This window comes from Muscardinus avellanarius (genome assembly GCF_963383645.1).
Source record: "Muscardinus avellanarius genome assembly, chromosome: 11".
NCBI classification, from domain to species: Eukaryota; Metazoa; Chordata; class Mammalia; order Rodentia; family Gliridae; genus Muscardinus; species Muscardinus avellanarius.
This window is the reverse complement of record NC_137797.1, coordinates 19,248,325-19,272,477: the sequence shown is the minus strand read 5'-3', so window position 1 is coordinate 19,272,477 and position 24,153 is coordinate 19,248,325. Positions and strand designations below refer to the sequence as shown.

General features: G+C 44.2%; 1 protein-coding gene across 1 annotated transcript in view; it reads right to left on the bottom strand.

The window, feature by feature from the left end:
• The window catches only part of LOC308269425 (putative tetratricopeptide repeat protein 41), a gene marked incomplete at both ends in the record, with an annotated part of 92,650 nt that overhangs the window by 62,225 nt on the left and 6,272 nt on the right, over window positions 1–24,153 (bottom strand). Inside the window, 4 exons of the mRNA XM_080704807.1 lie at window positions 377–818; window positions 10,777–10,937; window positions 20,824–21,038; window positions 23,946–24,126. Of these exons, the coding sequence (XP_080560933.1) occupies window positions 377–818; window positions 10,777–10,937; window positions 20,824–21,038; window positions 23,946–24,126 (999 nt within the window). The remainder of the gene's footprint in view (window positions 1–376; window positions 819–10,776; window positions 10,938–20,823; window positions 21,039–23,945; window positions 24,127–24,153) is intronic.

Genomic DNA, 24,153 nt, shown 5'->3' with positions numbered 1-24,153 from the left:
TGCTTAGGCCTCTGAGAACTGTGACTGAAATCTGTGTCTAGTAGAGCTGTCCTTACAGACAACTCTAGAGACTGTTGCCAAATGTAGCAATAAAAACACTAGCTGCATGGTTAAATATGAATTTCAGATAAATAACTCATTTTTAGTATAAGTATGCCCCATGTGATATCAGGGATATACTTATAAACTTATAATCCAAGGAATATTCAGTAAAGTCTGCCCCATGCAGTATCTGGGACATACTTCTACTAAAAGATAATCTGTTGTTGATCTGAAATTGAAATTTAATGAGGTATTCTAAATTTTCTCTGACAGCTCTGCCCTAGACCCTCCCCCGTGGATGGAAGCCCACTGCACACATGTCTCTCAAGCGTACCTTCTCCTGAAGCCACAGTGTCTGGAGATGCCCTTTTTGGTTTAATAGTCCAACTGTAGTCTTCAATCCAGCGTTTCAGAATCAAGTCCCAGAGCTCCTGAAGAGAGGCCACGTCCATGTACTCCTTCATACACTGCTGCTCGTTTCGGTAGATCCTACATTCTTTCAGCTCGTTAGCCAGGATGGTGAGTTTTAGAGGGCTGGGACTGTGTTTTCTCCTCAGGGTATGTCTGCTCTGTTGGAAAGGGTCCTGGCTGGGATTGGGGAGATGCTGTCTGAAGATGCTTATCTTCATGTCTTCATCTCCCATAGTCATGAGCTCCACAGTTCTCACGTCTGGCCGGGCACACAGTGACTTCCAGGACAGGCTGGAGGAGACGGTGCTCAGGATGAATTTGCACTGAGGAGGGAGCGAGTGCGGCAGCCAGGAAAAGTCTTTGGCCTAGTGGAGAGAGTCAGAAAACTTCAGAGACTTTATAATTACCTTCAAGCTTAGAGTAGATGGGATATAGGCAGCAAGCACACAATGAGGTCGGGATTATGGTTATTAACAGTGACTTGGATAGTAAAATATTGGCGGTACAAAGATATCAATTCATGCCTAATAGAACCATATTTGACTGACTCGCCTACCTGCTATGAATTTCATAGTGCAAATGTAGACATGGTCCTACAAGAGCAGTTGCGTAATTCTGAAGAATGACCTACTGTGATAACCAGAGGAACCCTCGGTGAGGGCACATGGAACCATTCCATAGAAAGCCAACATTCTAGCCGGGCGTGGCGGCGCACACTTGTAATCCCAGCATTTGGGAGGCTCAGACTGGAGGATCGTGGTTTGCAGACAGCCTCAGCTACTTAGTGAGGCTCTTTGCAACTCAGTGAGACCCTGTTTCAGATAAAGAATTAAAAGTAGGGCAGGGGGTATAGCTCGGAGGTCAAATGCCCCTGGGTTCCAGCCCCAGACCCGCAAAAAAAAAAAAAAAAAGAAAAGAAAAAAGAAAAGACAACATTCTGCAATGCCGAAGAATGGTCACTGTGCGCACAACTCTCAAGCGTTAAATGGTTCTTATTTTGGTGGTACTGGGGTTCCTGGAAACCCTTCTACCTCCGGGCTACACTCCAAGACCTATTTTTTTAATATATATTTTATTTGGAAACAGAGTCTCCTAAGCCAGCAAGGCTGACTTCGAACCTGCGCGATCCTCCTGTCTCTGCCTCCCAAGCGTGGGGATTACAAGCGTGTGCCACCATGCCCGGCAAATGGTTCTTATTTTGGAGAAACTAAACAGTAAGACCTTTTCTTGATTCCAGCTTTCTCCACTCCTCTTTGCCTAGTAAGAGCAACGCTCATACTCTGCTTCCTCTGAGCTAGGTGTTGTACTAATGGCATTTCTTATGTTTGGTGTTTTCTGTATCTTAGGATATTCTGACATCTCTCAAGGCTTTACAGACCCAGAAAGAGAATGCCTTTCCCAAAGCTAGCTAATTCCTGGGGATGGCTGGCAATTTACCTGGTGCACGCTTTTCAGGTGCAGAGCATGGACCCAAAGGCAGGCCCAGCCCTTTTTATCAAACTCTTGTATACTACACCAGTATTTCCCCTGCTTTAAATCAACCCAGACCCAGGTGCCAAACAACTAGAAGCAGCCCCTCTGTCCCAAAGCCCACCCAATCCTGAATTGTTTCCCTTGCCTGCTTTGTGTTTCTCAAGGAAACCCCAGGAGGCTCTGGCCTCAGCTCCTCCTTTCTCTGCCCTCTGCCTCCTGGCCTCCCTGGTACTTCTCCAGGGGCCTGAGAGGGGAGCTCCCTTCTCTCAGTCTGTGTAAGTGATCAATTCTCCCTTCCATTCCACTGGCTTCTCCACAGGGTCACTCAGCCATGGCTCATGAATTAAATCCTGAGAATAATGTAATAGGCTCATTTGAGTCTCATAACAACCTCATATAAAAACAAACAAGGAACCTGAAGGCTAAAGGGACTAAATGTCCTATCCAATTCATTCTGCTAGCAGGGTGCGCACACCCTGGGGCTGGCTGCCAAGGCGGCTCCTAACCACTGCACTAAGTGTCTTGAGGTATGCAGGGACGGTCCTTTCTCTATAGGGCTTTGTCTCGGGCCCTTTTTAGGAAGCCACTCAAGGTCAGGTCAAGGCTCCTGACACGACATACAGATCTGTGCCAGTACTCACAGCAGCTGCAATTTTATACTTGAACGACACAATTTCATTAGTGTCTGCTATTCCCCACTAGGATGAAAGCTACATTTCTTTGCAGGGACCGTGTCAATCTTTGCTCACAGTGCTTTGCCTGGAATTAAGTAGTCAGTAATTATCTGTTGGATGTGCTACAGTTGTCTTGTATTAAATTAAGACGTAGATTACAAAGCAACATGGTGTGTAACTTCATTTACATAAATATGCATGACCGTGAAGTGTATAACGACAGACACCATACGTAACCGTGGTCCCATACGATGATATCACCTAGTGACATCAGAGCCACCGTAGTTATTGTAAGTGCAGTCTATGACGTTTGCACAATGATGAAGTCACCTAACAATGCATTTCTCAAAACATGTCGCCCTCATGAAGCAACATATGGTGTATAATAGATGTAGAAGTCCCACCAAAAAAAAGCCAGTATACCAACAAAAAAAAAAAAAGCCAGTATACCAACAAAATGGTTAAGAGTGGTGATACTCGCTGGGGGTAGTGGTGCACACCTATAATCCCAGTTCTTGGGAAGCTGAGACAGGAGGATCACAGGTTTGAAACCAGCCTCAGCAACTTAGTGAAGCCCTCAGCAATTTAGTGAGACTGTTTCAAAATCAGGCTGGGTATTTAGCTCAGAGTTAGCATGCCCCTAGATTCAATCCCCAGCTCCAACAAAACAAAACAAAAACAAATACAAAAAAAGAGTAGTAAGACTGCAAGCTGGTTTGTTTTCTTTTTTTGTTTATCATATTTTCTAGGAGAAACATCTCATCTTGTTTGCTGATTGCATATATATATATATATATATATATATATATATATATATATTAAGCTTTAAAGAAACTGCTTCCCAAAGTAACAGCTAGCACTAAAAAGTAGCAGAGGTTCCCCTGCTCCAACACTATTTCAAACAGAAGAATCACTAAAAATGGCAACCAGTGAGTAGGATTTGGTACATGCAAAATCAGTAAACCAAACTATAAAACATAAAGTGCAAGCCAGATGTGGCGGCACACTCCTGTAATAACAGAACTTGGAGGTTGAAACAGAAGGATCAAATGTTGGAGGGCATGTGTGGAGCCATTAAGGCTTTCCCCCAAATTAATAACTCTGACTCAGCTGACTGTCCTTCGCCCAGAGTCAACAAGGTTTGGGGAGATCAGATGGTGATGGCACAAGGGTACTGATTAACCTATCTGTAATATATGTGCTTTGGATTTGGTCTTTATTGTATTCTGGTGGTGGTAGCACAAGAATGTTGATTGACCTGTGGCTGTATAAAGACCTCTGGATAAACAAACCCAGCAACGGCGCAATAGAGAATACTGACCCAGGCGTAGTCATCGACCAGTAGGAAATATTGACCCAAGAACAGGGGTCGGCCAGTAGAGATAGTAGGCTGGAGGCTCCCCCACGTTAAAATAAAGTAAATATTCTGAGAATCAAATTCCTAAAGACAAATTCTTCATCCTCACGCCTCTCTTCAGAACCCATACTTTTGCCGGCTGGCTCCGGCAGGTGGTGGCCCGTACGGGGAAATTCTGAAACTGAGGATCCCGTGAAGGACACTGCTGAATAAAAAAGGAGCGCGCTCAAAGATTTTTAGTGGCTGTGAAACGTGGGAAGTGTAATATACAATAGGTCATTAAACAAGAAGCTTTGCACAAAAGAAACTAAGACAGAAAATGAAGGCGCCTAACGTGTAAATAGTAATATACAGCAGATCAGAAGATTAGTTCCTAACATGTAAATAGTAATATACAATGGGTTAGAAGATTTGGTTTTTGTACATAGGTTAAAAGATATGCTTTGTGTTAAGCTTCCTAAGGAAGAAGCTGCTGCTCAGTACCATAGAGATGAGTTGTTTTCTTTAATATCACCACTTCAAGCAGCGATAAATGGGGCTGCAAAAAACGGAGAAGATGCTAGGATTCAGAGTTTTCCCAGATACTGAAGACCCTGATGATTAAGGAAGCATTACTAGATTTTTTAAATGCTCACAAAACTGGGTCAAGGAGGTGTTATTAGAGGACATAGACCCTTTCCTTTCAAACAATTAAAAGAATTAAAAACGGCTTGTGCTCAATATGGGCCAATGGCACCTTTTACTCAAGCCATATTAGAATCTCTCTCTATGGAGGCTTTGTGTCCTTCTGATTGGAAACAGATAGTCCAAGCCTGTTTATCAGGGGGTGATTTTTTTGTTGTGGAAGTCTGAATTTGCAGAGCGATGCCAATCCACAGCAGATTTGAACGTGATATGTTAGCAGGAGAAGGACAGTTTAGGGAGACTGGTCAGCGATTAAAATTTAGTCTAGCTTCTTATGCTCAGACCAATGCTGCTGCACGTCGAGCATGGAACAAGTTGCTTCTTCAGGAAAACAAACAGAAGATCTTTCAAAAATAAGGACCAGATGAGCCATATCAGGAGTTTGTAGCCAGGTTATTACAAACTGCTAGTCGATTGATAGGCGACAGTGAAGCAGGGCTATTGCTTGTAAAGCAATTAGCCTTTGAGAATGCTAATACTGTTTGTCAAGCTAACTTACACCCTTTTAGAAAGAAAGAGGACCTGTCTGGTTATATTCGGCTATGTTCCGATATAGGACCTGCATATACACAGGGACTAGCTATTTTAACAAACCATTCAGGACTTATTCAGAGCAACCCTAGGCAGTGCAGGATTGGACCTCTGTGCCTCCACCTACACAGTATTAGCTCCTGAAATGGGAATGCAAGCCCTTCCTACTGGTGTTTATGGTCTGTTACCTAAAGAGACAGTAGGATTGTTGTTAGGATGAAGTAGTGTCACCATGAAGGGAATTATAGTAGCCCCTGGCATAGTTGATTCTGACTATGAAGGAGAAATAAAAATTATGATACATTCTCCTCAAGGGATAGCTGTTATTGATGCAGGTCAATATCTGGCACAATTAGTATTACCACCTCAGGTTCAAACTAATAATAGTGCTCAGAGACCCAAACGAGGTAAAAAAGGATTTGGCTCATCAGATGCCTTTTGGGTCCAAACGATTGGAACTCAAAGACCAGAATTAAAATTGCTTATTAATGGGAAAGAATTCTCAGGGTTATTAGACACGGGAGCAGATGTTTCTGTCATAACAGCTGATCTATGGCCTAACAAATGGCCTAAGCATTCTTCCCTCACTCACCTTAAAGGCATAGGACAGATGCAAAACCCCGAACAAAGCAGTGATTGGCTTACTTGGAGAGATGAGGAAGGCCATACTGGAGTTTTTCAGCCCTATATTGTTCCAGGACTTCCTGTCAACTTAATGGGGCCGAGATGTTATGCAGAACATGGGTGTATATCTTTATAGCCCCAGTCCTATAGTGACACGGCAAATGTTAGATCAAGGACTTTTACCGGAGGAAGGTCTAGGGATAAATAATCAGGGTGTTATAGAGCCTTTAAAGCTTCATTTACAACGCCCTCAAGCAGGTCTAGGGTATTTTTAGAAGGGACTGTTGATCAGCCTGTACTCCATGCCGATCCTATTACTTGGAAAAATGAGGAACCAGTTTGGATTGATCAATGGCCCCTAACCTTAGAAAAAATAAAAGCCGCGAAGCAGTTAGTATAGGAACACCTTGACTGTGGCCATATAGAAAGTTCTAACTTTTTGTCATAACATATTTGTCATTAAGAAAAAATCTGGTAAGTGAAGACTGTTACAGGATTTAAGGCAAGTTAATAAAACTATGGAATTAATGGAAGCTTTACAGCATGGACTACCCAATCCATCAGCTATCCCCAAAGACATTTATAAATAATTTTAGATTTAAAAGACTGTTTTTATACAATACCTTTAGCACAACAAGATTGTAAGAGATTTGCCTTTAGGGTTCCATCTACAAATTATAGAGCTCCTATGCAAAGGTATCAGTGAAAAGTGCTACCTCAGGGAATGGCCAAGAGTCCAACTCTGTGTCAAAAATTTGTTGCAAAGGCTATAGCTACTGTCAGAAGATCCTATAAATCTGCATATATGAAACATTATATGGATGATATTTTATTAGCACATACAGATGAAGGAATTTTTTTGTCAGCTTATGCTAGCTTACAAACTGCATTACAAGATAATGGTTTGATTATAGCTCCAGAAAAAGTACAAAGAGAACCATCATATATTTACTTGGGAAAAATTATTTATCCCAAGACTATTAAGCCACAAAAAATTCAATTACATAAAGATAATTTAAAAACCTTAAGTGATTTACAAAATCTTTTAGGAGATATTAATTGGCTAAGACCATCTCTAAATATTACTACTGGAGAATTAAAACCTTTATTTGATATCTTGAAAGGGGACTCAGACCCAACTTCCTCTCAGATCTTAACAGAGGAAGGACGTGCTGCTCTTAAAAGAGCTGAATTGGCTATTGAATGTCAAAGAAAACAACACATTGATTATACTAAAGAGCGGGCTGCTTATATATTAACATCGGCACATACACCTACTGCTGTGGCAGGATGGACCATTAATGTGGATACATTAACCCACTACTCCAAGCAGAGTTTTAATGCCATACTGGGAATTAGTTGCCTGCTTGGTGTGTTCTGTCAGATCAGAATCTATAAAATATTTTGGAAAAGAGCCTTAACTTACTAGTGTTCCTTTTACTAGACAACAAGTACAATGGCTTTTTAAGAATGCTGATTCATGGGCTATTGCTTTTGTGTCCTTTATTGGAGAAATTGACAATCACTTACCTCATGATAAACTATTACAGTTTGTTAATAAACATGCTCTTATATTTCCTAAAATAATTCATGCCACTCCCATATCTCAGGTGGTCTTGGTATTTACTGATGGCTCCTCAAATGGTAAGGCATCTTATGTAATTAATAAACATAGTACTATAATTCAAACATCTTTTACGTCTGCTTGTAGAATTGCATTCAGTAGCAGCTGTTTTTCAACATCTATCTGATACGCCTTTTAATTTATATACTGATCATTTATATATAGCTAATGCCCTTCAAGCATTGGAAACTGTACCATATATTGATATGCATAATAAATTGATAGGTAATTTATTTCTTCAAATTCAAACTCAGATCTTAACACACCAACATCCTTGTTTTATTGGACAGTAAGAGCACATTCTGCTTTACCTGGGCCTTTGGCAGAAGGTAATCAAATTGCTGACGATGCTACGAAATTTGTCTGCCCCTCTCAGAACAAGCTCAAGGATCACATTCTTTACACCATCAAAATAGTGCTGGTCTGCGTAAACAGTTTCAAATTACTCGAGAAGCAGCACGACAAATTGTTAAATAATGTCCTGTATGTCCAGAGTATTTACCTGTTCCTCATTTAGGTGTAAATCCATGGGGATTGGTTCCCAATAATCTATGGCAAATGGATGTTACACACATTTCTGCCTTTGGTAAGCAAAAGTATGTTCATGTGTCTATTGACAATTTTTCAGGTTTTTTATGGCAACAGCCCAAACTGGGGAGGCTGATAAACATGTGATTTCCCATTGTTTGAAATTTTTTTCTTTCTCAGGTCTTCCTACCTGCATTAAAACTGATAATGGTTCAGGATATACTAGTATGGCTTTTAAACAATTTTGCAATATATATAGTATTCAACATATTACAGGTATACCCTATAATCCTCAAGGACAGGGCATTGTAGAACGAGCCCATAATTCTCTGAAAACAACCCTTTTGAAAATAAATAAAAAGGGAGAGTTTATATCCCGATTCACCACAGAACTCATTAAATCATGCTCTTTTTATTCTTAATTTTTTGAATGCTGACAAAACTGGTCGCACAGCAGCAGATAGATATTGGCATCCATCCTCCAAAAACAATTTTACTTTAGTAAAATGGAAAGATCCTTGCACAGGAATTTGGAAAGGTCCTGACCCCGTACTAATATGGGGAAGAGGGCATGTTTGTGTTTTCTCACAGGATGAAGATAATGCACGGTGGATACCTGAGCGACTCGTACGACAAACGGATCACGCAGAGATAGAAGACTCTCAGATTAAAGCTGATGACTGAAAGATAGAAGACTCTTGGATTAAAAATGTCAAGATTATTTTGGATGGAGAATTGATAGTACAAAGACTGACAGTAACTGTATTTTGGACAAAGAATCAGTACTTTTGGTTATTTTGGACAAAGAACTGGCACACTTTTATGTTTTTCTAGGGATGTCAAGAAGATGGGATGTCTGCAGTTGACACCCGTGGTATTACAGACAAGTAGTAACTGACCTATCAAAGGTTTGGTCTTGTGGGGCCCTGGTTACCCAGGGAAAGGAGATAAAAATGTTAGCCCACTAATAACTTGTTTATTCTGTAAAATTGATTCAACATGTAAAAATCATTGTGTTAACTGGAGAAAATGTCTTGCTGAAATACCTATGTTACATGATACTCCCAATACCTTGTTTATTAGAGACTTGGAACAAAGTATGGTCTCAGGACAAAGTGAGAACAGTTTTTCAGCAGAAGTGCACAATTTACCTTTGAAGGGTACCCCCATTTAAGAGGCTGGTAGTCAATGATGGGTAAGATTTCCTTGGGACAAGAAAACCTAAGACAGGATATACAGCTTAGCTCTGTGTTATCCAAAGACAAGTAATCCTTGATAACATGAAGGAAACAACCTAAGACAGACACAGTCTTCTTTAAATATAGTAAAAAAAAAAAAAAGGGGGGGGGATTGTGGAGAGCCATTAAGGCTTTCCCCTAAATTAGTATCTCTGACTTAGCTGACTGTCCTTCGCCCAGAGTCAACAAGGTTTGGGGAGAAGATCAGATGGTGATGGCATGAGGGTACTGATTAACCTATCTATAATATATGTGCTTTGGATTTGGTCTTTATTGTATTCTGGTGGTGGTAGCACAAGAATGTTGATTGACCTGTGGCTGTATAAATACCTCTGGAAAAACAAACCCAGTGTCAGCGCAATAGAGAATACTGACCCAGGCGTAGTCGTCGACCAGTAGGAAATATTGACCCAAGAACAGGGGTCGGCCAGTAGAGATAGTAGGCTGGAGGCTCCCCCACGTTAAAATAAATTAAATATTCTGAGAATCAAATTCTTAGAGACAAATTCTTCATCCTCACGCCTCTCTTCAGAACCCATACTTTTGCCGGCTGGCTCCAGCAAGGGCAGCTGCAGCAACTAAGCAAAACCTTGTTTCAAAATAAAAAATAGCCAGGCATGGTGGCGCATGCTTATAATCCCAGCATTTGGGAGGCCAAGACAGAAGGATCACGTCCACAAACAGCCTCAGCTACTTAGTGAGGCCCTTTGCAACACAGTGAGACCCTTTTTCAAAATAAAAGAAAAAATAGGTCTGGGGTTGTAGCCTGGAGGCAGAATGCCCCTGGGTTCCATCCCCAGTACTGCAATAAAATAAAATAGTACTGGTTGTAGCATAGAGGTAAAATGTCTCTAGGTTCATTGCCTAGTACCAAAACAGAACAAGAGAGAAAAGGGAGAGGAGGGAAGAGGTGAAAAGAAGAAGGGAGGAGAGGAGAGGAAGTAAGGACACGGTAGGAGCTCAATAAATGACTAGTCAAAGTATGAAATAGAGGCATACCCATGCAGTAGTGAAAGACCAGGTTTCTGGAACCAGACTGCACATATTTGAATTCTGAGTTCACCCCTTAACTATCCTTGGGCCTTAGACAAGCCACCATCACCTCTGAGCTCAGTCCTCTCTTTGTAAATATTTATGATGACCAGTCTCTTCTTCATATAGTGTTGTGTTTAAAATGTGTCAATATTGTGCCGGGCGTGGTGGCGCACGCTTGTAATCCCTGTGCTTGGGAGGCAGAGACAGGAGGATCGCGCAGGTTCGAAGCCAGCTGAGCTGGCTTAAGAGACCCTGTTTCCAAATAAAAATATAAAATAGGTCTGGGAGTGTAGCCCAGAAGTAGAAGGGCTTCTAGGAACCCCAGTACCACCAAAAAAAAAAAGTGTCAATATTTGTCAAGTTCCTAAATTGGTACCCAGGAACACTGTGAATGCTATATACATATTCAACAAAATTTAAAGCAGTAACTAAAATCAGTGATGGGTATAACCAGAGGTACACAATGCAATGAAAAGATATTACTTACATCCTTAATGATGGCGTTTTATTTTTATAAGATAATAATAAATTGGGTATTATCTTAAAACATATTACCTTCTGACTTGAAATTCCATAAATACCAATCAGTTCTTCAATTCCATCTAGTATAAGGATACATGGCTTTAAACTGATGGAGGCAATGAACACTTCTACAAGAAGTGAAAAGACCAAACCATTTGAGACTTTGTTTAGAAAATCCATTTCCAGCTGAGTACCTACAGTAGAGAAATCTCAAATTAGGTGAAAAGATTTTCATCATTGCTAAAATATGTTAATGGACTGGTAAAGCAGAAGAGATTGGGGAAAATTTGTGCTACCCACAGCTGAGCAGCTGATACATGTATGTACATGTTAGATTAGCTTCCTGGAAATATTCATTCCCAAAGGGGTAATGATATTCACTGCCACTACATGTCTCCAATACATTTTTTCAGGATTTTATATTAAAAATATTTTAATCTACCATTTGATCCAGCAATACCACTTTTGGGTATCTACCCAAAAGAAAAGAAACCAAACTACCAAACTAATGCATGTGTATCTATGTTCATAGCTGCACAATTCACCATAGCCAAACTATGGAACCAGTCAAGATGTCCATCAACAGATGAATGGATTACAAAACTGTGGGATATGTACACAATGGAATTTCATTCAGCCATCAAAAAAACTCAATTACATCATTTTCAGGAAAATGGATGGAACTGGAGGACATTATGCTAAGTGAGATTAGTCAGTCACAAAAAATAAGAAATCAGATGCTTTCCCTAATATGTGAGAGTTAGGGAGAATTGGGCCATAGGAGGAACTCTAAATGAAAAAGAAAATCCTATGGAGGAGCAAACAAGACAACCTAAAGGAGGAGAAAGGAGGGGGGAAAGAGGAAAATCTCTAAAACACACAATGTACTTAAACATATCGAAGTCAACCACTAAGCCGAGCAAGGGAGGGAGGGAAGGGGAAGGCATGGGGTGGGAATTGGGTAGGGGTTAAATCAGTGATGTGTGCATGTCTCTACACACAAGTTTTTTTACCCCAATATGATGTATGAATATAATGCACCAATAAAAATAAAAATAATAAAAAATAAAAATAATAAAAGTAAAAAAAAATATTTTTGAAGCCCCGTGGCACATGCCTATAATTCCAGTACTTGAGAAGCTGAGACAAGAGGATCACGGGTTTGAGGAGAACCTCCACAATATAGTGAGGCTCTCAGCAACCTAGCAATATCCTGTTTCAAAAACAAAAACAAAAAAAATGAGCCAGGAGTAGTGGCACAAACTTTAATTCCAGTACTTGGGAGTCTGAGACAGAAGGATCACCGGTTTGCAGCCAGCCTCGTCTACTTAGTGAGACCCTGTTTGAAAATAAAGAATAAAAAATAGGGCTAGGGGTGTAGCTCAGAGGTAGAATGCACCTGGGTTTAATCCCCAATTCCACACACACAAAAAAAGACTGGGGGTGTAGAGGTGTCTTTGGGTTCAGTACCAGCAAAAAAAAAATTTTAATACCCCCACACACACATATTTCAGCCTAGCATGGTGACACATACCTGTAATCCCAGTACTTGGAGGCTGAGTCAGGAAGATCACAGGTTTGAGGGTAGCCTCGGCAACTTAATGAGGCCCTCAGCAATTTAATGAGACCCTGTTGCAAAAAAAAAAAAAAATAGTCCAGACATTGTGGTGCATACCTGTAATCCCAGTACTTGGGAGGTTGAGACAGGAGGACCACATGTTTGAGGCCAGCCTCAGCAACTCAGCAAGACCCTGTTTCAAAAATAAAAATATAATAGGGCTGGGGGTATAGCTCAGTGGTAGAACACCCCTGGGTTCAATACCCAGTACCAAAAAATAAAATAGAAGTAAGGGTATAACTTGTAGATAGAATGCCCCTGAGTTCAATTCCCAGTACCACAAATATAGATTATGGTGATAGATATTATGATCTAAAACATTGCTCTCAATTACCAAAATGCAAAAATAGATCCTGTTATAAAGATCTGAATAGGAAGAAAGAAAGCTCATGTGCTTTGTGAAGTTTTTCCAGCTCCTTAACCTTGGGTGCCTGTTTAGGGGAAGGACCACCATGCTGGGCTCTTCAAGCAATGAGTGTATACCATACCCTCTACCCACCACCTAGCATTTTTGGTCACGGCCCATCTTAAACCTAATGAAACCAATCCTAAATCCCTCCATCTGCAGTACTGGAACCAGTTGTTGGATTCTGGAGATTACCACAAAGAACTAAGATATGAACCAGCAGACAGCAAAGGAAGTCATCTGAGAGGACTAACCTTCAGGCTATGGTTAAGGAACTCAGTAGCAGCAACCCCAAACTGTAACCAACTACCTAATATTCTAAAAGCATTGACTCTAAACAGGTTTGGTCTTGCTTTTCTTTTTCAAAAGCAATGTTTTCTACAGAAATTTAGGAATAACCGGTTCTAGAAAATCCCCATTTTAATAGATTCAGTCTCTCAGATCCGGGAAGACTCTGTTAAGAGTCACCAAGAGTAGTTCTATTTAATACATATTTATTGCTTACTTATTATGTTAAGATTCTGGGCTAGATACCATGAGAAAATAAAAGGGTCCAAAATATGAATTCAAGGGCTCAGGCAGTGAAAACGGGTTTTCAGCACAAATAGCCGCATTTCAGGGCAGAATAGTAAGGAGTTCGAAGGCTACTGGATGTGACGAAGAACCAGAGCGATGAAGAAAAGGTGAGTGTAGGCGACGCTGCAGACCGGCCTCGGACAATCCGCAGGAGGGGAGAAGGGAAGGCACAGCATAGGCAAGGGGCTGGGAGAGGACAGGACAGGGACTATCCAGAAAGCAGAGAGGCCTTCGGAGTAGCAATTGCGGATGAACATGCACTGCTGTGCCTGGTTAGCATGCTCAGTGTTTTGGGGGGGTTGTTTTTGTTTTTGTTTTGCGGTACTGAAGATTGAACCCAGGAGCATATTACCTCTGAGCTACACCCCCAGCCCAATTTTATTCTTAATTTTGAAACAGGGTCTCGCTAAGCTGCGGAGGATGTTCAGTGTTTTTAACATCACATTTTGAGCCGGTTGTGGTGGCGCACGCTTGTAATCCCCGCACTTGGGAGATGGAGATAGGAGGATTGCACAGGTTCGAAGCCAGCCTCAGGTACTTAATGAAGCCCTCTGCAACTTAGACCCTGTTTCAAAATAAAGAATAACAAATTGGGCTGGAGGTGAAGCTTGGAGGTAGAATGCCCCTGGGTTCAATCTTCAGTTCTGCAAAACCAAAAAAAAAAAATTTAAAAAATCACATTTTGGGTGAATACAATTATTTTTCTTCAAAATGATGCTTAAGCCAAGCACGGTGGCACGTACCTGTAATCCCAGCACTTGACAGGCTGAGACAAGAAGATTGCAGGTTTGAGGCCAGCCTCAGCAACTTAGTGAGATATTGTTAAAAAATAAAAAGGGCTGGGGTGTAGCTTGGAGGTAGAATGCTCCTGAGTTCAATCCCCAGTTCCGCAAAGCAAAACAAAACAAGTCACACTTTGGTTGAATATAATTATTTTTCTTAAAATAATGTTTAATCGAAGCATAGTGGCACATACCTATAATCCCAACACTTAGAGGGTTGAGACAATAAAATTGCAGGTTTGAGGCCAGTCTCAGAATTTTTTTTCCCCCATACTGGGGATAGAACCTCCCCAGTATCATACCTCCAAGGGGCATCATACCTCCAAGCTACACCACCAGCCCTATTTTTTGTCCTTTATTTTGAAATAGGGTCTCTCTGAGTTGCAAAGGGCCTCACTAAGTAGCTGAGGCTGTCTTCCAACCACGATCCTCCTGTCTCAGCCTCCCAAATGCTGGGATTACAAGTGTGCGCCACCTCGCTGGCTCAGCCTCAGAAATTTAGTGAGATCCTGTTTTAAAATAAAAAATAAAAGGGGCTGGGTGTATAGGTTGGAGATAGAATACCCCTGGATTCAATCCCCAGAATGGGGGGTGGGGTTTGAGGATAAATTTAGCACCAGCAGTCCAGCAGTACTGGAAAATTATCCTAAACATTTTTCTTTATTCTGGAAGGACCAACCTGTCTCAACTACACACTAAATGACAATGGCCTGTTGTGTGATTAAAATGATAATATTTCAAGTGCTTAAATACCCAGTTACTGACTTACCAACTCACCAATTTGCTTGTTTGTTTATTTATTTACTTGGTACTGGGAATTGAACCCAGCAGCATTCTACCTCCAAGTTATACACCAGTCCTTTTTATATTTTGTTTTGAAACAGTCTTGCTAAATTTCTGAGGATGACCTCAAACCTGCAATCCTCCTGTCTCAGCCTCCCAACTTTGGGGATTACAGACATGTGCCACCACACCTGGATTTATTTTTTGTTTGTTTGTTTGTTTTAAACCAGGGTCTCACTGTATTGCTGAGAATCTTGCTAAGTTGCTGAGGCTGTCCTTGAACCTGTGATCCTCCTGTCTCAACTTCCCATGTACTGGGATTACAGGCATGCACCACCACATCCATCTCAACTTGTTCACCTTTTATGGTGGTGTCTCATCATTCAACACATTTATTGAGAACCTTCTGTGTCTGTGCCAGGCATTGGGTTATGACAATGGCCAATAAAATAGACATGACCAACAGGGGGAGACAAACAGTAAAACAAATGTAACCAGGGGACCATCTGTAAGACCGAGGAAGGCAAACTGACAGTATTTGAAGATTTCTGGGGAAATTAAAATGCCAAGGGACGGGCTCACTGGCTACCTGGTTCAAGTGAGGGGTGAGGGAGAGAGGCACCCATCTGCCCTCTTACAAACAGTGACCTTTGAACAGGGCTTAAAGGAGAAGATTTCAGTGATCTCAGAAAAGGGAGGATGTTTCAGGAGAAGGGATCTGAATGGACAAAGACCTAGAGAGCTGGAAGTGACCCATGCGCTCCAAGGAAACCAGACCAGTAGAGCAAAGGACCAGAGGCGATGCCCAGGGCACCAAGCTCAGAAGCCCTGGCGGGGACTTCTGTCTGCTCTGCACTGTGAGTGGGAGCACAGACTCTCCTGATAGCTGGTGCTGGGAGAGGACCAGAAGGAATCATCCAAAAGGGCAATGTTTCCCTTTTTGCCTCAAGGAGGCGAGGCAGAGCAGTAACCAGGACTACGCGCTGCCTACCCGATGGAGACCAACCTTGAGCCGCCGCCATCCTGGGCCTTGGCCTCCTGGTGGGGATGCTAGAGCTCCAGGCAGCTCGTGGAGGCCATGAAACTCTTCAGATGCTGATACAGTGCTCCGCAGAGAGCATGGTGCTCAGACAGCCTTCAGTTAATGGGACACACTGTTTTCCAGGGTTGCCAGTGTTAGGTAGTTAGCCAGAGACAAGCAGGATGGGTAAAGAAATGGGGCAGGGAAGAGCCTTCCTAAGGAGAGACATGGAGACTGCCCCACCATGCCGTGGACAGAGACTTCCAGCCCAGTGCACTGCAGCTTTAGAGACCAGTAGAAAATTCTACATGGCCTTGCAAGACCCAAACATAACCACTTCAAGTTATTATGCATGAAAGTGCTGGATTTCTCCACGGTGTAAAAATACATCATGCGGCAGACTCATCCTTTTTTTTCTTGGAACAGCCAGTTCTGTGACCCTGCTGGTGAACTACCCAATAAAACACATTCTGTTCACCCTATCTGTGTCCCCAAAATGAAGTTTTTCTTTTAGGGAGTCAAGAACCAAGGAAAACTCACAGCCCTGGGACACCATCAGGTTCTGTGGGATACCAGAACAGGAAACATGTAAATAAGAAAGGCTGCCCACAAGGCTGGCAAGGGGGAGTCAGAATAGCTGGCTCCAGGCAATTCTCCACAAAACCCTCTATCCCATGGGTGGGGTCTGAGGAGCAGAGAGGAGCGCCACACAGGGGCAGCTGGTGTCCCAGATTGCGGTGGAGAGTTCTTAACCCCGGAAGACAGCTGAGGTGGGCCACAGGAAACTGCGCTCAGCAAGGGAGCTGAGTGTGCTGCAGGACCTGCTCCAGCGCCCACCCACCCCACCAGCGAGCCCAGCTTCACAGTGCAGGCAGCTGCGTAAATGACGCCCGCCAGCGTCTCCATCACCTCCATGAGGTCTCTGGAGGCTGCAGTGGTGACAGATACAAATTCTTGAATTGCAGTCCTTCCTCTCCTTAACCTAAGTAATGAGTAGGTATATCTACACACACACACACACACACACACACACACACACACACACACACACACTACCTGCTAACCCAGTGAGGAATAATGATAACAATAATGATGGCAGCCGTGGGCCAGGTACCATTCTCAATGTTTACATGTGTTATCTTTTAATCCTCATATAGGTTTAAGAGGTAGGTACCGGCCAATCCATCTCCACTTTACAGATGAGAGTTTGGAGCACAGAAAGCTTAAGTAAACTGCTAAGATCCAGAAGCGCGGCCCCTCCCCTGGGCCTCCCACCACAGAGAGGAGGGGTGTTCTTTCATGGAAAAGAGGCATTAAGTATTCCTGGGCTGTTCCTGAATTTAATCTACTGTTGTCAGGTTAAAGATCCGCTTTGTTTGAAAGACTGCCGCTGTTTTCAGGAGGGGCTGTCTGTACCCCAAGACACACTCATTAAAATAACAATTCACACTGGGAATAAAATCATAATTAAGCGTGTTCAAATGAGTTTACATCATCAGCCTCACGAAGCGAACGCCCTGGGGATGTGCCAGAATAGAAGGAGTGGCCTTCGCGAGGCCGGCACACCTGCTTCTACCAATTCTTATTCTTCCCATTGTACAAGCCCAAGAAATGCTGCCAGGGAGCACTCGGCCACACACAGGGTCACCCCGCTCACTCACGCAGACACTACCACATGCACGGAGACCCAAATACCAGAGTCTCCCCCGATGACATGCCCGTCCAGACGCACCCACGCATTCGCTCGGGACCCAGAGGCACATGCAGAGACATGCCCTGCATGAGAAAGGGTACGCTCCCGCGAGCCAGCCACGGCAGACACAGAGACTTAAACACAGCAGGCACCTAAAGATAATAGTAATGGCTGACACTTATCAGCTGCTGTAAGCCCAGCGCTGAGCTAAGTGCCTTTATTATCCATTCTTTAACTTAGCTAATCCTCTCAACTACCTGCAAGGCACGTTTTCTTTCTTTCTTTTTTTTAAATTATTATCCACATGGTACAAATGGGAAAATGGAACCGCAGAGTGTTAAAACAACTCACTTAGGAAGCCGGGCGTGGTGGCACACGCTTGTAATCCCAGCATTCGGGAGACTGAGACTAGAGGATACAGATTCGCAGACAGCCTCAGCTGCTTAGCAAGGCCCTTCGCAATTCAATGAGACCCTGTTTCAAAAATAAGAAGACTAAAAAATAGGCCTGGGGATGTAGCTTGGAGGTACAATGCCCCTGGGTTCCACCCCCAGTACTGCAAAAACAAACAAACAAAATAACTCACTTAGGAACACAGCTAATGAGTCGTGGCCCGGGGTTTGAGCACAGGTGGTCAGGCTCCCCAGCTGCTCCCAGAACAGAATTAGGCGCAGCACAGAGCCTACACGATTATCACCACTGCCTGCACACACCTCGCGTCTCAAATATCACACGTCCAGACCCCAACTCTTGGCTTCCCTCCAAACCTGCTTCCCCTCCCCCCCAGCACTGCCCATCTCAGTCCACCTGCTGGCTGTCCATCCGTTACCTAAAGCCAAGAGCTGGGAGTTATTCTCGGTTCCCTCTTTTCTCTCAATCCTCAAAGCCAATTCCTCAGACTTCTCCACCCTCAAAACTCTCCAGCTCCACCGCCGTCGCCTTCTTCCAAGCTGCCTTCGCCTCTCGCTGGGACCATCACACTAGCCTCTGACAAGTATCCTGCCTCCAGGCTTGTTCCCCTGCACCCGCTTTCCACCCATCACAGGAGCTCCTATCACGCCATTCCCCTGCTGGAGTCCCTCCACTGGCCTCTCCTTCCACTCCACAGCACCCACACCTGCTGTGCTGGCCTCCACAGTCCCAGGGTGAAGTCGCCCCCTCATTCCCGCCTCACTGGGCAGGCTCAACCTGCTGTCTGCTGCTCTCTAGCCACACGGGCCTCTTGCCATTTTTAAATGAGTCAACTTTGTATCCAGCTTAGACTCTGTGGCACTGCCTTAGCTTTTCCCTCTACTTAAAATGTTCTTTCTTGCTGGGCGTGGTGGCGCATGCTTGTAATCCCCACACTTGGGAGGCAGAGACAGGAGGATCGCGCAGGTTCGAAGCCAGCCTGCTGGCTTAGGAGACCCTGTTTCCAAATAAAATATAAAATAGGTCTGGGAGTGTAGCCCAGAGGTATAAGGGTTCCATCCCCAGTACCACCAAAAAAAAAAAAAAATGTTCTTTCTTCTGGTCTCTACGTGGCTGGCTCCCCTGGCCAATGAGATGTCCCCAGAGTGTGGCAGAGAAGATGACTACCTGTCACACCAAAGTTCCTGCCACCCCTTCCAGGGGGAAGTCAGCTTTGTACACCTGCCTGGTCCCTCAAGTGGCCAAGCTGCTGCCAAGAGAACAGGAGGACGGATACACATTACTCCCAAGCCGAGACCTCAAGGGGACTGTGTGCCTCATCCACTCTCCCCCTCCCCCAACCCAAAGCGAGGACTCCGAGGCGCCAGGGGATGACACAGGTGGAAGAACCCGTGTCCCGAAATCGCCACAGGAGAAAAGCTCTCGTCATCTAACCAGGGACCACATACTACCCTGTTACGAGAGGAAGAAATTAGCTTGTATTCGAGAACACGCTTCAGTGGGACTTAGTTGGTAGAGCAGCTGGAGTTCCCGTAACTAACGCAGACCTCGCGCCTGACTTCTCACCTCAGCGGCTGCCTGTGGCCCTGCAGCATCACTTGGCACCTGTCACTGTACGGACGTTTCTTACCCACGTGATACCTGCCTTGCTCAACTAGCACATAACAGCCACAGGAGCCATGACCTTCTGACCTGACCTGCTCATATTCCCAGGAACCTGGAAGACTGTGTGGCATAGCACAGCCAGCCAAGAAATACTGTGCAAGGAATGAGTGGGCGTCACTTTGCTCAATAAATAGCTACTGCACTGGAGAGGCAGGTCTGCCTGGAACCGCTGCTCTTCTCCTTAGCAGAGCAGCTCCTGAGGGGCTGCCTGGCTCCCTCCCTCCTCTCTTTTCAGCTCTTCACTTATTTATATATTTTGGTACTTGGGAGTAGACCCAGGGGTGTTCCACCCCTGAGTTATACTCCAAGCCCGATTTTATTTTTTATTTGGAAGCAGGGTCTTGTTAAGTTGCTGAGAGTCGTGCTGAATTGCTGAGGCTGGACTTGAACCTGCAATGCTCCTGTCTCAGCCTCCCAAGTACTGGAATTATAGGCATGCCCCACCTGGCCTAGCTCTGATATTTATTTATTTATTTATTAAGTACCAGGCATGGAACCCAGGGGCATTCTACCTTCAAGCTACACCCCTAGCCCTATTTTTTAGTCTTTTTTTTATTTTTGAAACAGGGTCTCACTGAGGTGTGAAGGGTCTCGCTAAGTAGCTGAGGCTGTCCGCGAACCGCGATCCTCCAATCTCAGCCTCCCGAATGCTGGGTCTGGTATTTATTTAAATGCCCCTTTCTCCGAGAGACTTCCCCAGGCCACCCTACTGTAAACCCTACCAGTTCCTCCGCTCAGGCTGCCCACCCTCTTTCTCTGCTTTGCTTTCCTTCGTAGGATTCACTGCCATCTCACTTCTATAGCTTTTATTTAGTGACTCCGTCAATTTTCTGTCCTAATCCCTCCCCAGTAAGCCACGAAAACTCCAAGAGGGTTTAGTCTGTAAGGACTTTGTCTGCTTTTCTCCAGGTCGACTTTGACACCCAAAGGTACTCAGTTAATATCTGGAGAAGGGGAGGAAGAAGGGAGGGCAATTTTGCTCCAAAGAGGTAGGAAGGGGCATGGGTGAGACCAGAGGGGTTTTCATTAGAACAAGAGAGTGCTAGCGCAGGAGAAGAGGGCAGCAGTGGTTTCTAACTCGGCGGCGGCGTTTGCTGAAGGAGCACAGACGTCCGGGCCCGTTACCGTGGATTTTGTGCTGCAGTTCCGTGATGAAATAATAGATCACGGACATGATGTCGCTGCTGTCACAGGTGCTCCCCACGAAATGCGGGATCGTCAGCACGCTCGGGTACTTCTTTTGAAAGTCATTCACCCAGCTGGCAATCAAAGTGGACTTCCCACAGCCACGTTCTCCAGACAAGAGTAAAATAGACTTGTAAGCCGGGAGAGGATTGATTCTGAGAAATAAAAGAGGCGAAACATAGTCAAGAGTATTTGTAGCTGGGAATGGTAGAGCATGTTTGTCATCTTAGTACCTGAGAGACTGAGACGAGAGGATTTCAGGTTCAAGGCCAGCCTCTGCAACTTAGTGAGGCCCTCGGCAACTTTGTGAGACCCTGTTTCAAAATAAAAACATAAAACAAGGCTAGGGGTGTAGCTCAGAGATGGAATGCCCCCACATTCGATACCCCGTATCACACATACACAAAAATGACATCTAGGTGATTGCTCTATTCAAAAACAGTAACAGTCAGGTGGGGGTGTGGCTCGGTGGCAGAGTGCTTGCCTAGCATGTGCGAGGCCCTGGGTTCTATTTCCAGTATTAACAAAACAAAACAAACAAAAGAAAACCCCAGTGAAAGTCCAAGTCCTTACAATGACCAGCGAGACCGGACGCACCCGTTCTATCTGCAGCCTCATCCCCTGCTTCCTCGCGGTGGCCTGGCCTCCCTGCTATTTCTCCAGCCTTGGGTCTCTGTGTTTGCTATTACCTCTGCCTGGAAGGTGCCTCTGGTCCTTATTTGCATAGCTTGCGCCCCCACCTGTTTCTAATAGTTACCCAAACATCACCTTGTCACCCTCCTTCAGATGGCCCCTTCCCTTCCTCTGCTTCACTCTGCTCTGCGGCACTGCGCTTGAAGGCACCTGGCATACTACATGTTTGATATATGTGTTATGTTTTTTGCCTGCGTCCACACTGCAAGCTCCACAAAGGCAGAGCTTTCCTCTTTTGCTCACTGTGGTATCCCCATGCATAAAACAATGCTTGACACAAATAGGTAAGACCAGTGAATAAAAAATGTAGGTAGGAAAGCCGGGCATGGTGGCGCACGCTTGTAATCCCCGCACTTGGGAGGCTGAGACAGGAGGATGGCGCGGGTTTGAAGCCAGCCTCAGCTACTTAGTGAGGCTTTCAGCAACTTAGTGAGACCCTGTTTCCAAATAAAATATAAAAAGGTCTGGGAGTATAGTCCAGAGGTAGAAAGCCTCTGGGTTCCACCCCAGTACCACCAAAAAAAAAAAAAAAAAGTGCTCAAGTAGCCAGGCGTGGTGGTGCACACTTGTAATCCCAGTACTTGGGAGGCTGAGACAAGAGGATCAGAGGTTTGCCTCCAGCCTCAACTACTTAGTGAAGTCTTCTGTGACTTAGTGAGACTGTTTCAGAATAAAGAGATAAAAAAAAAAAAATAGGCCTGGAAGTGTAGCTTGAAGGTAGAATGCCCCTGGGTTCCATCCCCAGTACTGGAAAAAAAAAAAGTGCTCAAGTGAGTGATTTCGCTGGGCATAGTGGTGCAAACCTGTAATCCCAGTACTTGGAAGGCTGAGCCAAGAGGATCACAGGTTCTAGGACAGCCTCGGTGACATGGCAACACTCTCAACAACCTACCAAACCCCTTTTTCAAAAATAAAAAGTGGCAGGGGGTATAGTTTGGAAGTAGAACACCCCAGTAACACACACGCACTCAGTGATTTTCACAAGGTTGTACAAATGTGACGACTACTTAATTCTAGAACATTTCCAGGACTGCATAAGAAACTGCACCTGCCAAGAGTCACTCTCCATTTCCCTCAGTACTCTCATCAGCAGGGAACTCAGCCTTCGCTTTCTATGAAGCTGTCTACGCAAGCCTAACATTTCAAACACGTAACCCATATCTTTCTCCAGTAGTCTTAAAAGCATAGACTGAGTGTCACGTTGTATTAACCAACTTAATTGTCTTCCTCTTGGCATGATTTCCCGGGACCGCCTGAATGTTGAGCTCCGAGCGACCACAGTGGTGTGTGGCTGAGCCGGGGGAGCTGTGGCTGAACACAGCCCTGCACCATCCCAGCTGCCATGGGCTTATTTCAAACGTAAAATCCTCCAGATTAAATGAGATCCATGGGAAGAGCTGGAGGATGAGGGGGAGGAAAAAAAACATCTTGAGACGCTTCCCCTTTTCTTGGAATGAGACTGGGAGGGACACACTGGACACCTGCAGTTCTCTCGCGGTGGCTTCGGCTTCTCAGTGCCCGTGGGTGGTAAATGGGGTATGCCAACACCGGGTGGAAAGAGAGATGGGGGCTGTATCATACAGAACACGGGATACACCCATGGAGGAGTGCATGCATGGGGTACGATGACTTGGGTTACTTCTACATAAGCACCAATGGTATGGCTCATATCACTTTGACACGTGCTAGCTAAATATTTGAATGTAATTAATAGTGAGCTGATTATGTGGGAGTTCTTTGTAAAATACATAATATCATATTGCATTGCAAGTGCAATTTACATATTCTCTAATTTCTTCTCCTTAAAGTCATTGCATCGCTGGGCATGATGGCATGTGCCTGTAATCCCAGTACTTAGAAGGCTGAGACAGGAGGGTCACAGGTTCAAAGCCAGCCTTGGCAAATTAGCAAGGCCCTCAGCAACTTAGTGAGACCCTGTTTCCAAATGAAAACTAAAATAGGGCCAGGAGCGTGGCTCAGAGGTAGAATGCCCCTGGGTTCAATTCCCCCTCACATACACACACACATGCACGCGTGCACTCATAAGCAAAAAGTCATTCCATCCTTCTCGGGAACTACTTATATCAACTTTGATGTATGAAAGCAAAAAGAAAGAGGTCCCCTGCCCTCCAGGAGTTTATAATCTACTTGAGGACACTGGACGAAAGTATGTCAAATACCAGAAAAGCTTTGCTGAAGCAGAGTAATATATGACAAGGAAATTCTAACTCAAGGTGGCTTTACAGTATGGTCATCAAACAGAGAAAGTGAGGCTGGACGTTGCAAATTTGGGGGAGTCACATTTACCAAGTCAGGCAAAGCTGTTTTGCGTGAGGCCTCTAAGAGGGCTCGGGAGTCTGCCATCTTACCTGAGAACAGACTCTAAGCTAGAAACTGCTGTTGTTTCATTAACGTCAAGTTCCACATCCTTCAAGGCGAATCTTTCCAAGATTTCGAAGGTCCTGCTTGACTCCTTAGAAGCAACAAACACTTGCTTGCACTTCTCAATAAACTCCTCGTGATAGAAGCGTTCAAAGCTGTGCTTGTAGTCTTGATAATCAAAAAGATAAAGTTTAA